The sequence below is a fragment of the Pavona decussata genome, unplaced genomic scaffold (assembly GCF_977016875.1).
Source record: "Pavona decussata unplaced genomic scaffold, jaPavDecu1.1 SCAFFOLD_174, whole genome shotgun sequence".
Classification (NCBI taxonomy): Eukaryota; Metazoa; Cnidaria; class Anthozoa; order Scleractinia; family Agariciidae; genus Pavona; species Pavona decussata.
This window is the reverse complement of record NW_028145585.1, coordinates 1,513,739-1,537,500: the sequence shown is the minus strand read 5'-3', so window position 1 is coordinate 1,537,500 and position 23,762 is coordinate 1,513,739. Positions and strand designations below refer to the sequence as shown.

The following is a 23,762-nucleotide window of genomic DNA, read 5'->3' as shown; positions in this document are numbered from 1 at the left end:
GAGCCCAAGAGTCGACAAAGAAGGAACAATGCGGATCCTGTAAGTCTGTGACAGGCGTTTCTCACTTTCATCCTTTAATGCTGCGAATGGAACTTTGTACAAAGAGCGATGAGGAACAATCACCAGTTCAGGTTCGTCAAGAAAGTTAGTTACGGGGGCGATGATCATTTGGTAACACTCGGCTAGGCTCGGAACGGGTTGTAGGTCTTCTTCTTCCTCGGTCTCCAATAGGCGACCACCAGCTGAGCTCACTTCCTCTGATGCTGTATGTCTTGAGTCGACGGCTTTTAGAAAAAACAGTGATCGATCTTCGCATTGCTCTTGACGGAGGACATCACATCTTCTGAAGGTTTTCTCACTGAAAACCTCGTGAACTTGTCTTCCCAATCCCTTTTTAACAAAACATTCGTTGACGTCTACTTTACGGAAAAGTGTTGGCCTGTTCCCTTTAAGGACCCACAAAAACATATCTTGGCAAAAATATGAAATGTAGAGACAATTACAGTCAATTTCGTTTTTCACGATCCTTTCAATATCAGGCCATGACAGCGGATTGACTGAAATTTGTGGTTGAGCAGAATACTGACCTGAGATTAAGTCTGCCAGAGCTCTGCCTCGTTCAAGCTCTAGAATACAAAGAGCTTCTTTCACATTTCCCACGAGACAATACAATGCGCTGAGCAATTGATAGGAATCACTGTGCTTGTCTAACAGGGATATCTTAAATTGGTCATTGGGTCCAAGAAAACCTCGCATTTTCTCGTACTTGTTAATGCTTGCCTGGAGATTCGACAAAGCATCATCGTTATTATTGTCTAATATGGCATCGTGTGCAAGGCGGAGGTGCGATTCTGCCTCTCCAGCTAAGTAACCTATCTCTCTGCTAATGGCAAGTGCTTTCTCGTGATACTCTTTAGCCTCAGCATATTCACCGAGAGATTGATACACACTTCCCAGGTTCCCATAACACACCGCTTCTCCTCGTTTGTCACCAATTTCTTTTCTGATCACAAGTGCGTTCTTCTGGTATGTTTCGGCCTTTCCATATTCACCGAGAGATTTATACATACTTCCTAGGTTCCCATAACAAAACGCTTGTACTGGTTTGTCACCAATTTCTTTTGTGATCACAAGTGCTTTCTCGTAATACTCTTTAACCTCAGCATATTCACCGAGAGAACCATACACAGTTCCCAGGTTCCCATAACAAAACGCTTCTCCTGGTTTGTCACCAATTTCTTTTGCGATCACAAGTGCTTTCTCGAGATACTCTTTAGCCTCAGCATATTCACCGAGAGATCGATACACAGTTCCCAGGTTCCCATAACAAAACGCTTCTCCTGGTCTGTCACCAATTTCTTTTGTGATTACAAGTGCGTTTTTCTGGTATGTTTCGGCCTTTCCATATTCACCAAGAGATTCATACACATTTCCCAGGCTCCCATAACACACCGCTTCTCCTTGTTTGTCACCAATTTCTTTCATGATCACAAGTGCGTTCTTGAGGTATGTTTCAGCCTTTCCATATTCACCGAGAGATCGATACACACTTCCCAGGTTCCCAAAACACAACGATTCTCCTTGTTTGTCACCGATTTCTTTTCTGATCACAAGTGCTTTCTTCTGGTATGTTTTGGCCTTTCCATATTCACCGAGAAATTTATACACAGTTCCCAGGTTCCCATAAAACACCGCTTCTCCTTGTTTGTCACCAATTTCTTTTGTGATCAGAAGTGCGTTCTTGTAGTATGTTTCGGCCTTTCCATATTCACCGAGAGATTCATACACAGTTCCCAGGTTCCCATAACACTCCGCTTCTCCTTGTTTGTCACCAATTTCTTTTGTGATCACAAGTGCTTTCTCGTGATACTCTTTAGCCCCAGCATATTCACCGAGAGATTTATACACAGTTCCCAGATTCCCATAACACGCCGCTTCTCCTGGTTTGTCACCAATTTCTTTTGTGATAACAAGTGCTTTCTCGTGATAATTTTTAGCCTCCCAGGTGTCCATAACACGTGGATTGCCCTTGCCTGTCGCCTATTTCTACCATGATGCTGAGTGCTTCCTTATAAAGCCTTTTTGCTTCGTTGTATTGACTTTGAAGGTGGTATAATTTTGCCATTCTGTAGGTTACCTGGCCTTCTTGGGATTTTTTTCCTCGTACGCGCAGAAAGTGTAAAAGTTTCCTACCACATTCTATCCCACTTGTGTAATCGTTAAGAAGGCAGTACGTCTTAAACAATGATAAGTATATCGTTGTGTATGCTAATTCAACAATTTTCGTTTCCTTAGCCAGGGCTTTTTTGTTAAGCAGAATCAAACATTCCTTGCACAACTCAAGAGCTCGTAGAACTCGACTTGTGTTGCGAAGAAATGTGGCAACGAATGTACCAATAAAGATGGTCGTTATAACTTCCTCTGTGTTGTCCATGATGGTCTAAACTTGAAACTAGAGAAAGAAACCAAAAGCACAGTAGTCATGAGTTGTTTGTGATACTGGCAAACCAGTATTGAGCGGACACCGTGTTTTCAAAAAGCGGTCAGTAACTGGTAAGGACGTCAGGTTTAGAGGCTATAAAATGCATGTACTTTATAACAGGGGCACTCAACGAGAACATTTGAGCAAAATACTTGAAATGTTATCTCTGCGTTCCTAAATCGCCTTGTGCTCTTCTAATTGTTATTAAGACATTTTTCTGTAAGCTGTTAGCTGGACTGTTCGGATGCTTTAAGTTAAAATTTAACCTGCAGAAATGTTAAGATAACGGAATTTTACAACCCGAATTAATTAATCATTCGTCTTCTTCTTCTTATTATTATTACTATTATTATTAGTATTATTGTAATAAGGGCAGTATGTCAACGTCTGAATGCAAAACATAAAATAAAAAACACACAAGGAGCTAGGCGGAGACCCGTGGCTAGCCCTGCGTCTAAGCTTACAATTAAATCATGTGATAAACAAAGAAAATCAATAAAAAAATTGAAAAAAAAAAAACGCAGTAAAAGAAATGAAGTTTTGAAAATCTTAAAATTACTATTATTATTATCATTAGTTGTAGAAGTAGTTTCTGCCACGATTTTTTGTTGATACATTTGTATATAAGATACGTTGTTAAGAAGGCTCGCAGCAGTTTTTCTGGACTTAGGGTGGAAGTTTTGAAATTACTACATCATCATTTCAACATATGATCAAAGTTAGTTTTCTCATTGGTTTCCAAGCAAGATTTTTTAAAAAGGTTATCCAATGAGCAGCACTTCTGCGAACTACTTGTGTAGTAAAACTTTTTTATTTTCTCCTATGCGTTTCGTGTGACTAGCGCACACTTTATCAGGGAGTTTTACAATACTAACAAGTATGCCTATATTTATACCTAGCACAAATAAAGGAATTTTACAAATGCTAAAAACACACCTACGAATATGCGTGGCATAGCTACGCCTGTATTTGCGTCCAGGAATTAGGCGGCAAGAATTTTAAATGCGTGACATATTTTGAGCGTTACATAACTAGTTGGGGTCCAGAGTTTTAGCTAAAACTCTCCGTAGGTGTGTTTTTATCATTTGTAAAATTCCTTTATTTGTGCTAGGTATAAATATAGGCATACTTGTTAGTATTGTAAACCCCCCCCCCCGGGGGGGGGGGGGTACTCCTCGGAATTCTTGGTGGGGGTGTGCCGCCCGGGTCTTCAAATCCCGACCCTATTTCAGACCTAAACATGCCATTTCTCACACCCGTTTTCAGACCTGACCTCTAAAATTCATACCCGTTTTCAGACCTGAACTTGCAAATTTACACCTGTATAAAAGTAAAAGTAAGCTGGAATGACATCGTTTATCTAATTCTTTTTCTCGCTATCAGTTAGTCGTTCCAGTTACGTACTGAGAAGAAAAATATGTTTGTAAGCTTTCGTAAATGTTCCCGACACCAAAAACCCGACCCGATTTCAGACCGTAATTGTCAAAATCTATACCCGTTTTCAGACTAAAACGGCACAAAAACCATACCCTTTGGGGCGGCACATACCTATATACCTTATATAGGGGAGTACCCCCCCCCCCCCCGGGTTAAAAACTCCCTGATGAAGTGTGCGCTAGTCACACGAAACGCGTAGGAGGAAATAAAAAAGTTTTACTACACAAGTAGTTCGCAGAAGTGCTGCTCACTGGATAACTCTTTTCAAAATTCTGTACAAGTACCCAGAAGAAGCCACATGGCGAGCGAAACCGAAGGTAACAGCGCTGGTTCAAAACGCCGTCGACCAAGCGGCGAAGGTGAAGATCCAGCTCCTGTACCAACTGGCAGTCCCAAGCTTGATTCAACTATCGAGGCTATTCTGAGAAAGAAAGTCGGTGAACGCCAGGACCTCGAAAAGAAGGTTACGAGAATGCTGGCTAGAATCGAGGTTCTGACAAAGCATGCATCTGAACGAACGGTCCCCTCGGGCCTTAGGATCCAACGCATCAGAGCCAAGGGACAGGATGTTGACTTACTGCAATCCAAATTTGATGCAATCGTCTGTGATGCAGAGCTTAAACTCCTGGACGCTGCCATTGACGATCTCCGCCGTGATGTCAAGGATTGCAAGGAGGCGATCAATGCGCGAGAAATGGACATCGATGGCACGATCGGAAGATGGCAAAGTCATCTTGCGAAGCTTGAAGAGATCACAGCTAACCAAGCGAAAGACCTTGTCGTTACAGCCGCTGCTTTTGTGGCCAAGCTATCTTCAGACAGCGCCGTCTCGCGAGCATCAAAAGCATTACAAGCGGAAATCTCTCAAAGAGAGAGCAAACGAGATGATATGGATTCAAAAGAACAGTTCATCCCAGATGAATCGTCGATCCGAGAGATCATACGCCAAGAACTTCACAATGCACAGGAGCCAAAGTCAGCCACCGGTTCTCGTCAAAGAAAGGTCTCTTTCTCAGACAACACTGGCGGACGAAGTAGGCCTAAACGTAAGCAACAGCAACAGCGCCGACCGCTGAACAGGTCAAAATCGCTGTAGAATCGCGGCGGTCCGACAGAAACAGCGGGGTCGATCCAAGTCACCGCGTTCCAACTCGACCAAACGGGTCACGAGCCCTCGTTCGTCGTCAAAAAACGCAAAGGGAAAAGGTTCCGGCCCCGTAAAATAGACAGGCGCTCCGCTCATGAAAAATGGCTCTTCAAAATGACTAAACGACCCTTGTGCGACTGGCTCCCTCGAAACTCGGAAATCCATAACTTCTCTCACGTGAATCTTACTGATCGGCAGTCTAGGGTTTTGGGTATGGGGCTGAAATTCAGACCCTCGCTTAAGCCCCCCTCTGTGGATCAGTTTGATTTACAAATTAAAGATTTCTGTCGTCGAGTTCGCCTTCAAGCCTTGTTCGCTGATCAGCCACAGGACAATGATTTCAATCCTCGATTGTACGTTCCCACTGGCTGGAATCCCCCGCGAGAGGACCCTGAACTCGAAGACAAGCTCTTTCATTTGCGTGAAACACTGCGAAGGAACATTTCTGAACGCAAGCTTCACTGGGAGGACAATCTTGCAAGACAGGACAGAGCTGAGCTTAAGGAGCTGCAAAACAACCGTGCAGTACGAATTCTTCCAACGGACAAGAACTTAGGCCCAGCGCTCATGTCTACTGACTGGGTGAAAAATGAGACACTCAGACACTTGCATGATGACCAATCATACCCAAAGGTCACCCTGGAGAACTGGTATGTCTGTCGTGACAATGTAATTAAGCGTCGTGAACAGCTTATTACACGGAATGCCCGCAAGGCAGGCCGTGTCTAGGTTTGGGTCGGGTATCTTTTTTTTTTTTTCTTCATTGTAGACACAAATGTGCACATTTATTTATGCATTAAAATATGTCCTCCCCTAGTGGGGATGTATTGCTCTGATTGTCTTCAACAGAAGCAGCCCAATCAAAATCTGTTATTTAGGCACATATCACAAGAGAGGGGACCCACTCATCCCTTCCTGTGTGACGTCAAATCATTATTTGATTTATTCATTAAACCTAGATTAAATTCTGCCCTCTCCCAGAAGGGATTTATTGTTCTGATTGTCTTGAACAAAAACGGCCCAATCAAAATCCATTATCGGCGCGTATATCACCAGGGAGGGGACCCACTTATCTCTACCTGTGTGACGTCAAAGTAAATAATCATTTGGAAAAGTTGTTTTTTGTTCAATGGCGGCCACATGTCTGAATTTAAGACTCTGATCTGCCGTTTTCGAAAACAAAACAAACCTTTCTCAAGCGGTAAATCGAAATAATAACTTCTAAATAGTACTTGACAGTTGAAACGGTGAAAATTGGGAGAGTTCACAGCGAAGAAACTACGCTTTCACAAACAGATTGGATAATTTAAAGCGAGAGGAAGCCAGACCAGTTCAGCGGGGTCATGACATTATTGCAGAGTTATTCCCGGTATGATTCCAAGTAACACAATGATAAAACATCACGCAGTCTCTCTGGATAAAACCATTCAACTATTTCAATTGCGAAGGGAGGATAGTTTTAAATATCTGCAAAACATATCAAAGGGAATAAATGGGGCTACATTAAGCATTTCGTGTAATGCCGATTAAGGGCATCTTTTGTCAACATACAGTCAGCTTATTGTTCCCAGTGTAGCTAGATTCCTTCGTAGTTATGACAATTTTGTTACTCCGACTAAATTCTATATCATCCTTAAGATACATAAGTCACCTATGGTGGGAAGGCCTATTGCTGCTAGCCATTCTTATGTTACTAGGCCAATCAGTATTTTTGTTGATGAACTCGTCAAGCCTAAAATATACTTATGCCCACTGTGCTTAGGGATTCCAGTGAGTTGATTCAATTACTGGAGAACACAGTTTTGCCTCATGCTAATTGCTTTCTTGTCACCGCGGACGTAGTCGCCCTTTATCCTAATGTTGACATCAAGAAAGCGTTAGTAGCCCTCGATCTCCTGCTTCGAGAGGCACACGTACCCGAGACTCCGCTGCTGGTCCAACTCGCTAGGCTAGTGTTAGAAAATAATTATTTATCTTCTGACTTTAGCCCGGATATATTTCATCAAGAGTTCGGTATCGCTATGGGTACACCATTTGCTGTCACAATAGCCAACGCTTTTATGTATTATCACGAGAAAGATATCGTATACGCGTAGAGCAGTACTATAGCTATCTTACTCTCTATCGACGCTTTATTGATGACATATTCGCCATCTGGGTTGGCCCAAAAGATACCCTGCTAGAATTTCTCGATGCTCTTCATAACAAAACCGAGCGCATAAAACTTACTTATTGTATTAGCGACAGTAGCATATCTTTTCTGGATTTATTTCTGTATAGGGATGCGTCATCTAACGTGCTGCATTTTTCTACTTTTCAAAAGCCTCAAAACAAATATCTGTATATACCCTACGAGTCGTTCCACCCCTCAAGCAACAAGAAGGCCTTTATTAAAGGGGAATTAATGAGGTATGCTAGAAATAGCAGCTCCTTTAAGTCTTTCTCGGAGACTAGGGAGAAATTTTGGAAACGGCTACGAGTCAGAGGGTATCCTTTCAGATTTTTGCTCCCGCTGTTTCGTGAAATTAGATACAGTGACAGGAAGCGCTGGCTTAATCCGAAAAGTATACGTAAGGTTAATTAATAGAACTATTGTCTTTAAGACCACTTTCAACTGTAGTCACGCACGTATTAAGAACGCTATTAACCAGATACTCCCAGATCTAGATTGCACTGTTTGTTACAAATCTACTGTTACTCTAGCTAATCTATGTCAGTAACTATTACTATAGCAACGGTACCTCAAAGCCTCTCATTTTAGACATTGTCGATTATCTCGAAATCTTTTCAGACACTTTATGACAAAACTTTAGGGATTTAAACTACTCAATCTAGACAACTTGTAGGCAAAATTGGAAAAAAATCTGTAAGAGCGTTTTCAAGTATACTAAATAATAAATCCATTTTTATGGGGTGATTTTGTTTATTCCCGCATTTTTCACCAATATCCGCTCTGGCAAAATAAAACTTGACGCTTTGTCTTTTCTGTTAAAGGGTCATTCCTCATAGAAAAACATTCTGAAGTATATTGAGCGCCATGGGTGTCTCCGATTTTAAGATATTTATGTTTGAATTAAAGTTACCCTATACCTTCAGAGGTGTCTCGCGTCCAAGCGATGTAGCGCGTCCAGTTTAAACTGTAGATACCTAAACCCTATATCAAATTAAAGCTGATAGAGCTGGCTATCAAACTATACCAAGAATTTTGAAATAAAATGAATTGTCGAATTTTTCACGACCTCTAAATGCGAGCGTCCCAATCACCTTTTTAAAGCTCATAGTCAAAGCGAATTTTGTTTTTCGCTAATTTAATTTGCTCCTCAGTTTCCGGACCCAAAGCGCTAAAAAGACATGTCTGCGTTTTGCCATATTCCATCGCAATGAAAAGTTATAGAACATTTTCGAAATAGGATGAAAAAAATGTGGAGTGATCGTACAAAAATCGCTCTTGGAGAAAAAATATTTTGAAAGAAAAAATTCGCAGACACTTTTTTTGTTGCTCATATGTTAAACTAGCTACTGTCCAAATTTGAAGGCAAACAAACAAATTCCCTTTGAGTTTTGACTCTTTAAAGTGGCTCCTCCAAGTGAAAAAATTGATTTGAGAAAACAGTGCTAAAAATTCAGCAATTAATTTTATCCAAAATTCTCTGTTTAGTTTGATATATAGCCAGCTCTATAAGCTTTAATTTGATATAGGGTTCAGGTATCTACAGTTTAAACTGGACGCGCTACATCGCTTGGACGCGAGACACCTCTGAAGATACTTCTGAAGGTATACGGTAACTTTAAAACATTTAAAATAAAGCGATGATGAAAGAAAAAGTTCCTACTTTGCATAAATCGAGATATCTTTAAAATGCCCCCAGAGATTTTTCTGTTAATTTACAAGCGGTAAGAGTAAGAATTCTTTTCGATATTCACGCAAGTTTTAGGCTCAAGAACCGAAACCGCTGTTAGATAAGACGGCTGGATCTTGGTCAAGTTTCAGTCGTTATTCGCCTTCTCCGAACAAGAATTTTATTTTGTTTGTCCCGGTCTATTTCACTGCTATTCACGTGCTTTGAACATTTATCATAACGAGAAGTCGAGCAAAAGGTAAAATTTACCATGGAAGACTTGAGAAGCAGGAGCATATATTTATGCAAATTCGAATATAAAGAATGAGCATTCAGCTTCTTGTAGGAATTAATAGTTAACATTGGTTGTTTTTTTCCCCACTCGTAAAAGCTAACAATTGAACAGGAGGCTTTTGCTTAAACGCTAACACAATTCGACGCACAATCGCTTCCTCTGTGCACAGTTAACGATCGTCGAAAATCAACATGGTTCGCAACGGAATGTCTAGTCATTAATTTTATGGTTCGATACGACCCACGACGACTTACTTTTTTCCTCTCCTTGTTCTTGTTCGCTTGAGCTATCGAAAGATTAGAACACCAGCTGCTGAATGCGAATATTTTGAAATGTTTTGTAGCCAAAACACAACACTCCCGGGAACAATGACAAGCAGAGTGACGTCATTATGTGGTAAATTAGGTCCCAGTCCAGCGACATTTTTTAAAAGGAAAAAGCGGCTGTTTTTCTCCGATAAAACTAGTTTTCTAAAATTTTAGACAAGTTTTATTCTCAAAATCTTTTTTTACACGCATTAAACTCCTAAAAAGAGAGAAAATTTTTTTGTGTCATATACATTTTAACAAAGTTAGGTTTCCCTATTATCATTATCATTATCATTATCATCATTATTATCATCATCATCATTATCATTATTATGCAGCAGTGAAAATGTCTATATGTTGATAAAGCTAAAAAGGCACTACAGGGCGCTATAGCGTAACCGAAAGGCCGTTGAAAAATTTCTCCAGTGAAAAATTTAAAATAACTTCATAGATAAAATCAACCGAAACTTAATAATTGGTTAAAAAGAAAACAATAATAAAAAAAGAAGCCCTTGTAGCACGTGAAAATGATAAAATGCTAAAATAATGATAATCCAATCTCTAATTAAGGTAGTCGTTTCATCGTTTCTGGCTTAAGGATCCGCTGTTTATGGCGTAAAAGTTCTCAGGTCATCACTTTGAAATGGCGTGCTATGCTCAGACATCTTGAGAGGACGGCCTTCTGCATCTTAAGAAGCTCCTCTTTGCTTCTTGGGGCAAACGACCCTTTTTTAGAAGTTAGCCAATCAGGATACGCGAATTTCCTTATTGTAATATTGCTTTTACAAACGTCTCTTGTTTAATAATACCCCGGCCTGGTCCCCCATGAAACGCACGTCGACTGATTACCCGTTGTATTAAAAAAAGAAAAAAGATTCTCTGGTCCGTCGCTGCAGTGCAATAAAGTTGGCAGGTGAGAGTAAAAAGAAGTTGTTTTATTACTTCAAGAAAAATTGTAAGAGTGCTTTTTTGTTGAATGAAATTAGCACAACAATATACTAGGCGTCAAAGCGAGGCCAGAAACACTAAAATTTCAACACACTACATACGGGGCTTTCCCTTTGTTTGGTTTGAAGGCTTCGGATATTTTTCCTCGAAAATTTAATATCTGTTTCTTCTAACTCACAGTTTTACTCTTACAGAGCTTTGCTGTACAAAAACTGTTCGCTTCACGGAACAGATAATGGCCACGAACAAATAATCTCTGCGGTATATTTTTGCCTTCTCTCCTCTGATTTCAAATTTTCTTGTTAAACGGAGCAAAAACCATTAGGTTCCGTACTAGCTTTTACGTATTTCATCATTCTATAACGAAAACATGCGGTGGTTTGATCGGTCCCACAAATACCTTCTTTTCAGATTTCCTTCGTAAGAAGCGCGAACATTTTAGGAGAACAAAAACAAACAGCTGAATAACTTTCAATCTTCATTATCAAAGTGTATATTCCCCTCACTGCTTTATGTATGTTTTCTGTTCTTGTATTTGGGAGAATTAGCATATTGATGCCAAAACGTTTTATCTTTACTGATCAATTGGTGTCTTCTTATTACATGCATGTTTGGGTGAACTTGAAGTGATATTGTAAGGAGGATACCACTTAGACTACATTTTCATGCTTCAAATCTTTAACAGACTTTTTAATCCTAAGATCGTCTTCTGAGCTCTACTCGGGATAAGAAATAAGCCAGCAATGCGACTGATTATCGCAGTGAAAGAAAAGTCGAAACTGTAGAATAAGCCGATTGAGCGGAAAATGAACTTTCGCTAATAAAACGCACACATATTTAAAGTTAGCATTCTGTCATGCTGGGCGTAAAAAAATCAACTTCAAATAACCAAAATAAATAAATAAATAAATAAATAAATAAATAAATAAATAAATGAATAAGGAATTATATATCCTTTGTAACCCTTTTGCTAATAATCTGTTGAATTCTATCACCATGAGTTTCGCCCCCCTTCAGTTTGATAATTCCGCTGCTTTTCTCTCCTTTACGTTTCAAAATTTTCTTATCAAACAAAGTGAAGGTCCGTACTATTTCTTCGTATTTCATCGTTCTGTAACAAAAATAAATAGTTGTTTAATGAAACCCACAGATTCTCGCTCAGAGAACCCAACGAGAGGATGTAGCAAAATCTTATTTCCCGGCCCGGATTTACTAGCTGTCGTTCGCTCTTCGAAAATGCTAGCCGACCTTATCTTTTTTTACGTTTTGGAATTTTCCCTTCTTCGGGAACAAAAGAAGTTAGTTTTACAATATAACGAAATTTTGATCTACTATTTTGCCGAAGAACACTTGAGTTTTTTTTTTTTGTTTTAAACTAAATCCGAATTTCTGAGGTGATTTACAGTTTCCAAGCAGATTTCTACCGAAATAAATCGTTGGGTCGGCCCCTAACCCTCTAGCTTTTGAAGGATTTTTTACGTAACAAGGGGTCACTGGACATTTTGGGATCACACAAGCAAACAGCCTTTTTTCAATAAATTTAAATGAAAGATTTTGACACGACTGTGTTGCTATTTGTTGTCAGTAGAATGAATGTTATAATTCCATCAGGGGCGGCACCCAACGGTTCACAGTTTGGTGAATATCTGTTCGGAAGGAGTTGATCGCCTCAGAAATTCGGATTTAGTCGTATTCTGTGGGTAGCGGATATGTCGATCGTTAAAAAGGCGAAAAAAGGTCAGCTGACATTCTCGTAGCTTTTAAATACTGACAATAAAACTTCCTTTTCCTTCTCCTATTCTCCTGCCATTTACGTCTTGTTTTGTATTTTCATGTGCATGTTTTCAATTGCTAATTTACCATCTTTCAGTATTTAAATCATAGCTACTTGTTGTCACTTTAGTCTGAAGATGATATAGTATCATATCGAAATATATCAATTAAGTACATTAACGTTTCCTTGCATTTGTTGTCCATATCATTGACAGAATGCATTTACTCGGAATTACATTTATTCCTTGTCTCTTAAAATTCTCAGCGGGTAATGGCTTTTAAAACTTCCTTCCTTAAAACTTTCTGCGACTTAAATTTTCAGCTAAAGAACCCATAAAGATCAATCTCTATTTCTAATGGTTTACATGAATATGCATTTCAAAGGAGACAAATTGATTTGGGAACACAGGAGATAACAGTTGAAGTATTTTGCTTAAATTTTCTGGTTGGGTGTTCCTGTGCTATACTTGACTAGTAGAAATACAACAAATTTTCAAAACATCTTAAACTTACCACGATGCCTCTTACAGTCACAAATTGTCTCAATGCGCAATAATCGTAATAGCACTGAGAACTCGAAAATGAAATACGCAATGTTCGGAAATGATGCACGCAAAACTCGAAAACGAAACACACAAGGCTCGAAAACAAAACATCTAAAAACTCGAAAACAAAAAAGCCAACGTTGAACGATATAACTAAACTAAAAATCTAACTACCCGAGTGTCGCTGCGCTGATGTCTTTAGTAATACAATTTTACTACAATAGTGTTTGCCTCTTTTTTGTAAGTCTTCCCCCCAGGCATACCTTGATGGTTTCGATCACTGTATCTAACTCTTTACGGCCTCACTATCTGCGTTTATATTATCACAGCTCTACGTATGTTTTCTATGTTGCCATTTGGGAGACTTTATTTCGATGCCAACACATGTTTGTTATCTTTGGTGATCAGTTCGTGTCTTCTTATTACCTGCACGTTCGATCTTGTAGTGATATTGTAGGGAGAAATTAAATCAGATCAAATGTCCAAAAATTGAGCTATTGTTTTCAAGCAATGCCTACAGTTTATTTAATATTTCCAAAGTTAAAATTTACGACGTTCTTACACACGAATCGGAGTAACGAAAGAGCTGTAGTTTACAATACAGTCTGCTAGACTATATTTTTATGCCGTAACATTTATCCCACGTTTTGACTGCATTTTGTCCCTTCTGGCTTTTTTTATAGTGAAAAAGAAATTTGTCAGTTTTTGTGCGTCTGTCCAGTTATTGATCATTAATTTTGTTATAATCTTGTCAAAGTAGCTGTGAATCCTCACTAGTTTGACAATACATGGGGCAGTTGCATGAAAAACTGACGTCAATTTATTAAGGTTACCGTATACCTTTATAGGTGTCTCGCGTCCAAGCGATGTAGCGCGTCCGGTTTAAACTGTAGATACATGAACCCGTATATGAAATTAAAGCTTATAGAGCTGGCCATCACACTATACCAAGAATGTTGAAATAAAATGAGTTGTCAAATTGTTAGCGCTGTTTTCTCGAATCAATTTTTCACTTGAAGGGGGCACTTTAAAGAGCTAAAACTCAAAGAGAATTTCTTCTTTTGCCTTCAAATTTGGACAGTGGCTAACGATGATCGGCATGTTAGATTAAATTTCTTCAGTCTCATGGCAAAACATACGGTATGCGACAATAAATATATACGTTCACCTCCCAAGCTATTTTTTAACTGCTTTTGAAGTCAGTTATACTTTGGTCTAGAAGAACATGAGAAGGTAAATAGTCGTTGTTTTGGTCGGCATACTTCTTGGTAAGCCTTGTAATCTATAATAACTTTTAAGAGAAGGGATAATTCATCGTCCGTACAGCTGAAGGCTTTATGTCCTTCCTCTATCGATTTAGCCTTCTTCGGTGCCATTTTGAATGCTTCAAGGTGTATTCTGTGCATGCTTACCTGGTAGAAACAGCTGCTCCTTTTACTTCGATTCAGTACCGAACCATAGGAGACTGGTCCCGTGTCAGTGTGGCCTTACGTTGATAAGCGGAACGGTACCATGTGAACAGAAATAGTCTGTTCCAGGAGAAAATAAGCAACAAAATCTTGAATCTGTGACGCCCCGGATAAACAAAAATTAACTTAAGAAAAATAAGTATAGGTAATCACATGATTTCGAGTGCAATTTGGGATAAATAAGCACGAGTAAATTTTTCAAAGGCCAACCAAATTGCACGAGCCCGTAGGGCGAGTGCAATTTGTAGTCTTTGAAAAATTTACGAGTGCTTATTTATCCCAAATTACACGAGAAAAATCATGTGATTACTTGTTAATAATATACATGCAAAAATTTGACTCTGTTTTCCTCTTATCGTGTTTATTTCGTGTCATGGCCCACTGGTCCCGCCTACATTAACGTTATTGGTCGAAAAATGACAACCTTGATTGACATGCTAGCAATGCTAGCACTTGTGGAAACTTACAGACCAAAAATATCCCCTCAATCGACAAAGATCAAGTTCTGGAAGCATTTATCATTCTAAAGCGTTTACATTTTATGGACCTCAAAGAGAAAAGAGGTGTGAAAAGACGTCAAAACTTGTCTATTTGAAGAAGTCAACTTGTTAATGTTTGTTGTCGAATCTAATTGAGGCGAAATCGATCAACATTTTCAAAACTTGAAGCTTTTCGAACTTATGAATCAGTGAGAAATACTGTCCTCGTCAGGTGGTGCGGCTGACTGTGGCTTTTCGGGAGCTGCTGTGTTTCCCATGTTGAAAGTGACTTGACATTGGTGGAAATGGTTTATGTTCATGAAACACTGACGCTGATCATTCTGGCCAGAGATAGAACTTGGCATCTGAAACGCCGCGAAAGCTGCTTGGTTTAAGTTGTTTCCACATTGAGCCGATTGAGGGTCTGGCGAGAACGGGTTGAAAATATTACTGGAGCTGCTGGTGCTACTATTAAAGCTGTTTCCTCGAGCTAACTGGCTGTTGATGTTTTTAGCGTGGCTGATGGTGTGGGAAAGCTCTCGCTGTTCTCTTTCATCTCCTTCGTCATAGTCATCCAGTGACTTCTCGTTTCTGTGGCCCGTTACTTTAACAATTGAACTTCGTTCTAGGACTGCTGTCTTCAACTTCTTTACAACCGTTTTCCTGGTGCTGTGGTTGGAAAAGGTCTTCAACGAATCTTCTAGGGTCGTTCCTTTGATAACGGACTTCATCATGTCGTTGATTTTGTTTACTCCCATCGGCTGCCGCTTATACCAAACTTGCGAGGACGGATTTGGCACACAAGACAGATAAAGTGGACCGGTTGTCCGTATTTCGGGAGGACGACGCCACAGAAATTCTTTGAAGATTGCAACGGGACATCTGTCGTCTCCAGTTGCAAACATTTTTGGAAGGAAGCTTCTGGGCTTTGCAGACAGTCCGGACTGGCGTGTTTTTGTGGGGTTCTCGATAAATTCGACGTACTCTGTGTTGTTTTCATCCAATCCAAAGGAGAAATCTTCAACCGTCATGCTGTGGTGTTCCTGTCGACCTCGAAGACCAAAATATTGGGTCAGGAGCCACCAAACTGTTTGGACAAGGACTTGCGGACTTCCCTTTCCCAGCTTCTTTTTTTCCCACAGCTCATTTTCCTCGGTTGTTGTCAGACTTCTCGCCTTGTTCGGCCGCTTGCCTTTGCCTTGTTGCCGCAGTAGGCGGGCTTTTCCCTCCAGAACTTGCTTCGAGCTTTTAAACTCTCTGTCGCGAATAATTGAGTGTTTGTACTCTTTCTCTGTTAGGTATCGGTCAATAGCAGTCACCATTACTCGAAGGCTATCAGGCTCGTAATCTTCCCCGTCTTTCTTACGAACTGTTGCGTAAAACTCCTCCAGAATTTTGTTCAGGGCCTCCGGTTCGTACTTTTCAATACTTTCGTCATAGCCCTTTTGAGAAGCCCAAGACTTCCAGACTTTAAGCCAATTATTTGTGCTTTGTTGGGTGTTTTTGTTCTTAGCATTCTCCTTCAAACTCTGAATTAAAACGTTGTTACTTTCTCGTAACGTGTCCGCCATTTTGTGTTGTTGCGTGTTCGCGACTTTCCTGTCAATCAATTTAATTTCAACTTTCTGCACTCAATTTCAACTTTTTGCACTCAATTTCAACTTTCTGCACTGTTTGGGTTTAATTGACGTGCTCTCAGCCAATGAGCATGCTGCAATTTTTGCATGTATATTATTAGTATATGTAATCAAATAGTGACGAGTGAAATTAGAAAATTTCCTAATTTCACGAGTATACAATTTGATTACCTTTTAATATCATGGGTGACAAATTACGCTCACAATCGTGGTCGGTTCCGTCTTGTTTACACATGCAGGCAAAAAACCGCTCGAGTACTTTATCCTACTGGCCATAGCCACTGTCAATAGTTCTGTAGCACTTTTCGCGGATGACACCAAGTGCTACCGTCCCATCACGAACACTGATGATGGACGACTACTCCAGGAAGACCTCGATCGAATCACTTTATGGTGTCATGATTGGAGGATGGATCTCAACCAGTCTAAATGTACAGTGATGTCTACAACGAGAAATGTCAATCTAGTGGAAACACCTTACTTACTTCAAAATACACCAGTCAAACGTACTGATGCTCAAAAGGATCTCGGGATATTAGTATGTAAGGACTTGAAATGGAACAGTCAAGTACTAGCGGCTGCCTCTAACGCTAATAGGATGCTGAGTTTTATTCGTAGGTCGACACTTGAGGTCAAAAATCAATCTGCTCGCAAAGCACTGTATACAGCCTTAGTGATGAGCAACCTCTCATACAGTTCACAAGTATGGGCCCCGCAGTCAGTCAAACTGATCGAAATTATCGAGAGAATACAACGACGTGAAACTAAATATATACTCTCACTACCCTACAGGACTGGTATCTCGTACATAAACAGACTAACACTCACAGGCCTTATCCCTCTGTGCTATTGGCATGAATACTTGGATCTAGTCTACACTTATAAATCTATTGTTAATAGTTCTGACACCAATTTTAAGATATTTCAACCTATTACAGTTACAAGCCGTTCTGCTCCAACTAAGAGTATATTACTAGTTATAATCCATCAAATATTTTCGCTCGCGTGCGATTGGTCTAAACGCCTCACGTGACCGAATATACCCCAGCTAAAACTGGGGAATATCCGACGATATTCCCCAATTTCAAAAACTTCAAGGAGCGTCAAGTTTGCAATTAACATGAATGTCAAGATGGGAGAACGGTTTGCTTTTGTGACAGAAGGAGAGATAAACCTGCTGGTCGATAAACCAGTACCAGAAAACATTATACCCTCTAAACGTTTTTGACGGTAAGCTGTTCGTAAACGAAACGTTGAAATACTCAAGCTCGTATTTGCGACATTTTTTCTTGGTCTGAACTCTGTTTAACAGTCCTTGAATAAAAAATGTGGTAAAACTGAAAAATATGAAAGGCGAAAAGTTTTAGCCCATCTCAGATTTAAGAGTATTTATGGTTTTCTTTCAGTCTGGCGAAATGAGAAAGCCATCAACAAGCTATTAAACGAGTTCAATTAATAAGCTCGAAGCTCGCTCACACGACGGCAAATATTACAGTTGTAATTCAATCAGAGCAATTCGTGCTGGCCTGGATATAAAGACTTTAAATAACGAAAACATAAATTTCATACCATTACTGACAGAGTTCAAGCCGGTAAATGATGCTGTCAATGCTCACCTGGTCGAGATCGCTCGCGAACATAAAATCTCGTCCTCGAAACAAAAACCAGCCATGATACCCCAAGATGTCGAAATTCTCTACGAAGAGAAGCAGCTTGTCCTACTCTCGAGCAACAAGTTTAATCCACAGTGATTGTGAGCGACTTCGTTGCTGGCTCCATTCAATGTCAAGTTAGCAAAGAAAGCACTTTGATGGAATCCAGCAAAAACAACCGGTGGCGTCGTATTCGACTGCAGGTTCAGCTTCGATTTCTTCACAGGTCGTTTTCGGCTAGCAAATTCCACAATTGTATTTTCGATATACTTTAAGGCCCCATTTCCCTTAAAGGGAAAAGGACCAAATGATGATGATGATGATTTTCGATATAAAGTTCTACTCCAATTGAACACGAGATAAAGGAAGAGAACAGCAAAGCTCCGGTTGTTTCGTTACACTTTTTACGGAATGCGATACTTTACAGTTTTTCGCTTTCAGTGATCTTAAGCTTGTTCTCAAGAGGTAGTTTGATTCCCTGTAACCTTATCCGCCACTTGTATCTTGCTTTTGTCTTTCCCGGAATTAAACAAGTTTACTTTCCTTTAAAATTTTTTTACCTTTTCCCCAAACAAACGCTTTCGACCTGAAGCGAAATCTGACGTGGAGATTTTGGAAGCCAACTGACAAACTTTGACGTGATTGACATATGACAGAATGGCAGATCCTGCCGATTCCCGCTAGATTCCCGCATGTTGCGAAAAATATTTGAAGGATAATAAACACAATAGCCTCCATTTGACTTTAAAAATATGCTCAGATATTTGTCCTTGGACATTATCTGCTCCTCGAAGCTCACAGTTTTCCTCGAGCTTCGCTCTCGGAAAACTGTTCGCTTCTCGGAACAGATAATGTCCGCGGACAAATATCTGAGCATATTTTCGCGCCAAATGGAGGCTATTGTTTATTTAATATTCAACACATTGTGACACTGCCCAAATATGGTCATGGTGAACTCAATATACGTCGTCCGCACTCAACAGATATCCTGCGATATACGTAGTTTTCGTGCGTCGGGGAGAAAAATGGCAGAGCGCTTTCAAAAAGTAACGACCTCGCAAGATCACCAAACTATTAATAACGCTGTTTTATACTGAGCACAAAGAAGCCAACCAAGTTTGCTGTTAAGAATTGTAATGGTTAGTGCAAAAACTTTTACTGCTTACCTTTCTGTTTATGAACTGGCAAATTACAGTTTAGCAAAAACGTTTAATATATTTTTCGCTAGACTTTTGGATTGTCCCGTATTCTAGGGCTTAGAAATTACAAATAGTACATGTATTTAGCTTGGTTCTTGCAACTGTTAAACAGAAATCTCGACTCGTCTTGAAGAGATGGAGAAAACCACCTGAGAAAATCCGAGCTCGCACTGAAGTGTCTCGAGAAATTCTAGCTTTCTGGCAGACAAAAAGATAGACGGAGTACAAAGTAATCATTCTCAGAAGCATCACAGCCGCTTGAAAAACCGTTTAGTTTGATAAAAGATTCAGAGTTCTTGCAAGCAACAAGGCACTAGATACGTTTGTCAAAACACTGAGGAAAGATCGTGAAATTGCTTGCGTAGTAAACAAAGAAACGCTCACCCGAGAAATCGTTGAAAAGCTTTTCCAGCCTGTTCAGCTCGGCCCGACTGGCACAACAAATCCTTCGCAGCTTCAAAATACTGCTTGGTTTTAGCTTTTGAGGCTTGAAATTTGTGGAGCGGAGCGAATGGCGCACTAGACGGGTACTCAATTTTTTTATTTTGATGCAAAACGCTCTCGATTTCATTCAAACTTGAACAAAGCTGCCACTTTCATTCATGCCGGTCCGCGCGCGGGAAAATGTTACAAGTTTCTTTTTTTGACAAATAAAGATCGCCTCCAGCTTTTCTGCTGTAAACCTGTGCTATGTTATCAATGTGTTGAATAATAAAACAATTATCCTGCTCAATCTTGCGGAATATCGCCTGATTTTAGCCAACTCGGCCTACGGCCTCGTCGGCTAAGTATCAGGCGATATTCCGCGCGATTTCGCAGGATAATTGTTAAATATACTTAAAGCTAAGACTGTCACGTTCCAGAACAGTTTTTACTCAAGAGCCTCAAGAGCATTTAACACACTTCCAGACTTCTTGAGGGACAATACAAAATCTATAGATGTATTTAAAGCTAATTTGAGGGCATACTACCTAGATTTGACTTTAAATGTGTACGATCCCGCAGTACCTCAAACGTTCAAAAGTGTCTGCATAAAATGTCATCAAAGCAGATCATTACCTGTATTATTAGTTAAAATGTGTTGTTAATTAGTTGTCAATACTTAATTATTATGATGTGATTTCATTTATACAAGGAGTCTCGTTATTGGAACATATCGTTCTGTGAGTTCTCTCCTGTCAGAGGTTTCTTCATTTTGTTTTTTTCTCCTCTGGCGAAGTTTATAAATAAAATAAAAATAAAATAAACAACTGACAGGACGAACCGTCTCAGGGTTTTTTGTCAAGGCCATTTTCATCACAACAGTTCTCAAAACCCTCACCCATTTAATTGTGCTCATTCCCGTATTTGGGTTTTCTGTAGCGTCTTTTCATGCCGTAACTTCTTTCATCCCTAACATCTTTAAACCTGGGCGCCATCTTGGCACTGAGATGAAGGAAACGTTGCCATAGCAATTTTGTAATCCCAAATGTGAATTATAAATTAACGCTGAAATTTCGCGCCAAAATTAAGGAGTAATTTGTCACCCATGATATTTATGAAATAATATATACTTTGTAACCTTTTTGCTTATTTTGTTGATTTCATTCTATCGCCATGAGTTTGGCCACACAAAGGTTGATAATTATTTTGATTACTTTCTCTACTTCCGATTTCAAAATTTGTTATCAAACGTAGCAAAAAACCATGAAGTTGCGTACATAGTTCGATTAATCCCACAAATTCCTTCTTTTTATATTTTCTTCGTCACGAGGGCTAAATAGATTTCTTAATTGGGATAACACAAGCAAACACCGTTCTGCAGTGAAAACAAATGATCTTGACACGACTGTTGTCAGTGGAATATGAATGTTTTAGTTCCATCAGGGGCGGCACCCAACATTCCTTCCGGTGGATATCTGTTCGGATGGTGCTGATCGCCTCAGACTTTCGGATTTTGTCGTAAACAAAATCTTAATTTTCTTCGGAAAAAATTCAGCTACAATATATCATAACACTGGAAAACTTTATCCTCTCAAGTCTTTGAAGAGGACAAATATGGCATTAAAAATACATTAAGATTCAGCTAGTGTTTTCGTAAAACCACCAACAGCTAGTAAATTCGGAGAATACGATAACCTTTTCGAAAACTTTCTTCAACTAAAGTTGTCAGCTAAAGTATCCGAACAATCAAAGGGGATAAAACGATCTGAGAACGCAGGAGACATTTAAAGTATTGCTTAAATGTTCGCGTTGGGTGCCCCGTAAACTAGAAAACAAAAGACACGTTAAACTCGAGAAAAATGATGCATTGTTCGAAAATGATGCATGGAAAACGAAACACGCAAGGCTAAAAAAAGATGCATCTGAAAACTCTAAAACAAAATTTCCAAGAATAGAAAACCATGAAACTAACACAAAAACCTAAACATTGCACGTAAAACTTTTAAGCGAGAAATACAGCAACGAGAACTCGAACTCTGCCTTAAATCAAACAAACCAAATCATCCTTATAAGCTCGATTTCGGCCGCTACCTTTGGTCCGGCTTTCCGAAGGGGGAGTGGTGGGGAGGAGGGTTGACGCGGGCTCATTTTCTGTGTGTGGGTACTTGACTGATAGCAGCTGACAAATTCTAGAAGGACTTTAATATTATTTTCATTTGGCGCGAAACAAAACCTTACGAACAAGTGACATTTCCCCCACACATGCAATAACTTGCTCATTGCGCATTAGCGCAATCACGAGTTCAAAATGCAGTGCGTAAAAAAGCTCTAATGATCGGCTGGGCTTCTATTTATTTTAATGCCTCCAAGAAGGGTGGTGGGGAGGGAGGGAGCAGTTCAAACCATGAGTTCTGAGTGTCGTTTAAATTAGCTTCTCCAAAATTTTACCACACAACTGACACAAACGGCTTGTATCACAAATACGGTAACGGTAACGACAATTATACAATTAGAATTATACAATTACTATACAAGTATAATTATGCAATTATACTTCTGCACATTGAGGACCATTTTAAGTTTCTTTATTGATCACCTGATACAGTCCTGATGCGTCTATTAAACTGGATACAAATTCATTCAACGGAGAACTATAAGAAGCTAACAACATAAGCAGATAATTCAGTTTTAGTAATTTATTTCTTTCTCTCAACTTTTGTGGGTGCTTTTCGGTATGTGTTAAATTAACGTTTCCAGAGCAAAGCGAAGAATTTTTGAAGTGACACCAGAATGTTGCCGGCGGGTCGTGCAAATGACCTCACACGTGCTTTTTCTTGTCTGCTTTCAAATTAGCCATACTTGCGTCGTTAAAGGTAAAATTTACTGTTGATTTTCAGCTTTAAAACGCGGTTATTCAGGGTAATTTGAATGCAAACAAAAAAAAAAAGGTTTAAATTTCAGCCATTTTTGCAATGGGTTTATTTAAATATTTAAAAAAAATTGTTGATGCAAACATTATTTTTACATTAGCTTGACCCTATTATCGGAATGTTCCAGCTATTCATACAGCGGGAAAAAAGTGTTCAATCAGTGAAACACTGATTAAAAAATGTGCCCAGGCTTAAATTTGCCTTTCCATTTAGACAATAGTTTATTCCTCATTCAAGAGACTATGGGGAGACAGGTACGAGTAAGGGGTTATAGAATCGTTTGGGTGGACGGATTGAAATTGTACTAAAACCGATAAGTGCTTTTCCCGGCAGTCACTTTTGTATAGGAAGTACTCTTTTCAGGTAAAAACTATTTGACAAGAGCTAGGTTATCTTTTGAAACTATACAAGAATGCATTTCTCCAGGCGCGATGTCCATCCGTCTACCCAAACCCCTCACAATCCTTTTCTACGACGAGTTTTTTGCTACTGAGGTTCTGGAGTGGGGAAATGTAGTGTAAAGTTAATGTTGTATAGGTGGTACATTTTTCTTACAACGACCTAATCCAATAATTTACTTGTTCTAAGTATTCATATACAACTGGAAAAAGTGAGAAAACAAATGAAATTGTAAAAACATACACAAGCAATTTTCCTTTCGACAAAGTCGGTTATAAACCTTATTCCAAAATATCTACCATTTAAATATTCGTTTGTTTGCATTCAAATTAGCCCTTATTGCCTCTTTCAAGGTAAAATATTCTTCTGATCAGTTGAGCTTAAAAACGAGGTAAGCAGGCCTCATTTCAATATGAACAAAAGAATATTAAAGTGGCACTCATTTTGGAAAAAGGTCTACAAGTCTGTCCACAGCTCAGTCAACCTTTGTTGTACCCTGTAATCTGAGTATGATTTAACAGGTCATTGTTTACAAAATTTTGTTTCTATTTTAGGAAGCTTTAAAGGTTTTAAGGCTTATTGACGATAAAACCGTTCACGAGTTGAATAAAATGTTGCCACAGTTTCTTTCTCTAGGGAAGTCAATGCTGAGCAGAACGATGTTGTGAACTTAATTAAATATCATCTTGAAATACCGTTCTCCGCTCCGCTTATGAATGAAAGCTTCCAAAAAGCTCTTTACCTTGTTCAAGCTTTTTTACAATGCCCATTAAAATAAAATCATTGACGCGTTCCCGAGA

At 39.4% G+C, this 23,762-nt stretch overlaps 2 protein-coding genes across 2 annotated transcripts in view; one reads left to right on the top strand and one right to left on the bottom strand.

The window, feature by feature from the left end:
• The window catches only part of LOC146463911 (tetratricopeptide repeat protein 28-like), a 13,541-nt gene extending 11,328 nt beyond the window's left edge, over positions 1-2,213 (bottom strand). Inside the window, exons 1-2 of the mRNA XM_085083907.1 lie at positions 2,168-2,213; positions 1-2,137 (exon numbers count right to left, since the gene is read on the bottom strand). The exon at positions 1-2,137 is cut by the window's left edge and continues 671 nt beyond it. Of these exons, the coding sequence (XP_084940033.1) occupies positions 1-2,013 (2,013 nt within the window). The 5' untranslated portion in view covers positions 2,014-2,137; positions 2,168-2,213. The remainder of the gene's footprint in view (positions 2,138-2,167) is intronic.
• A 14,233-nt stretch (positions 2,214-16,446) lies between these two features.
• On the top strand, positions 16,447-23,545 carry LOC146463910 (uncharacterized). The gene is made up of 3 exons (XM_085084014.1): positions 16,447-16,459; positions 16,599-17,324; positions 23,517-23,545. The coding sequence occupies exons 1-3, from the start codon at positions 16,447-16,449 to the stop codon at positions 23,543-23,545; spliced, it is 768 nt and encodes a 255-aa protein (XP_084940140.1).
• Positions 23,546-23,762: the final 217 nt, after the last annotated feature.

Coding starts and splice junctions, on each gene's coding strand:
- LOC146463910 (XM_085084014.1), top strand. Junction 17,325..23,516: donor CCGTTCTGCTCCAACTAAGA/GTATATTACTAG, acceptor TTTCTATTTTAG/GAAGCTTTAAAGGTTTTAAG.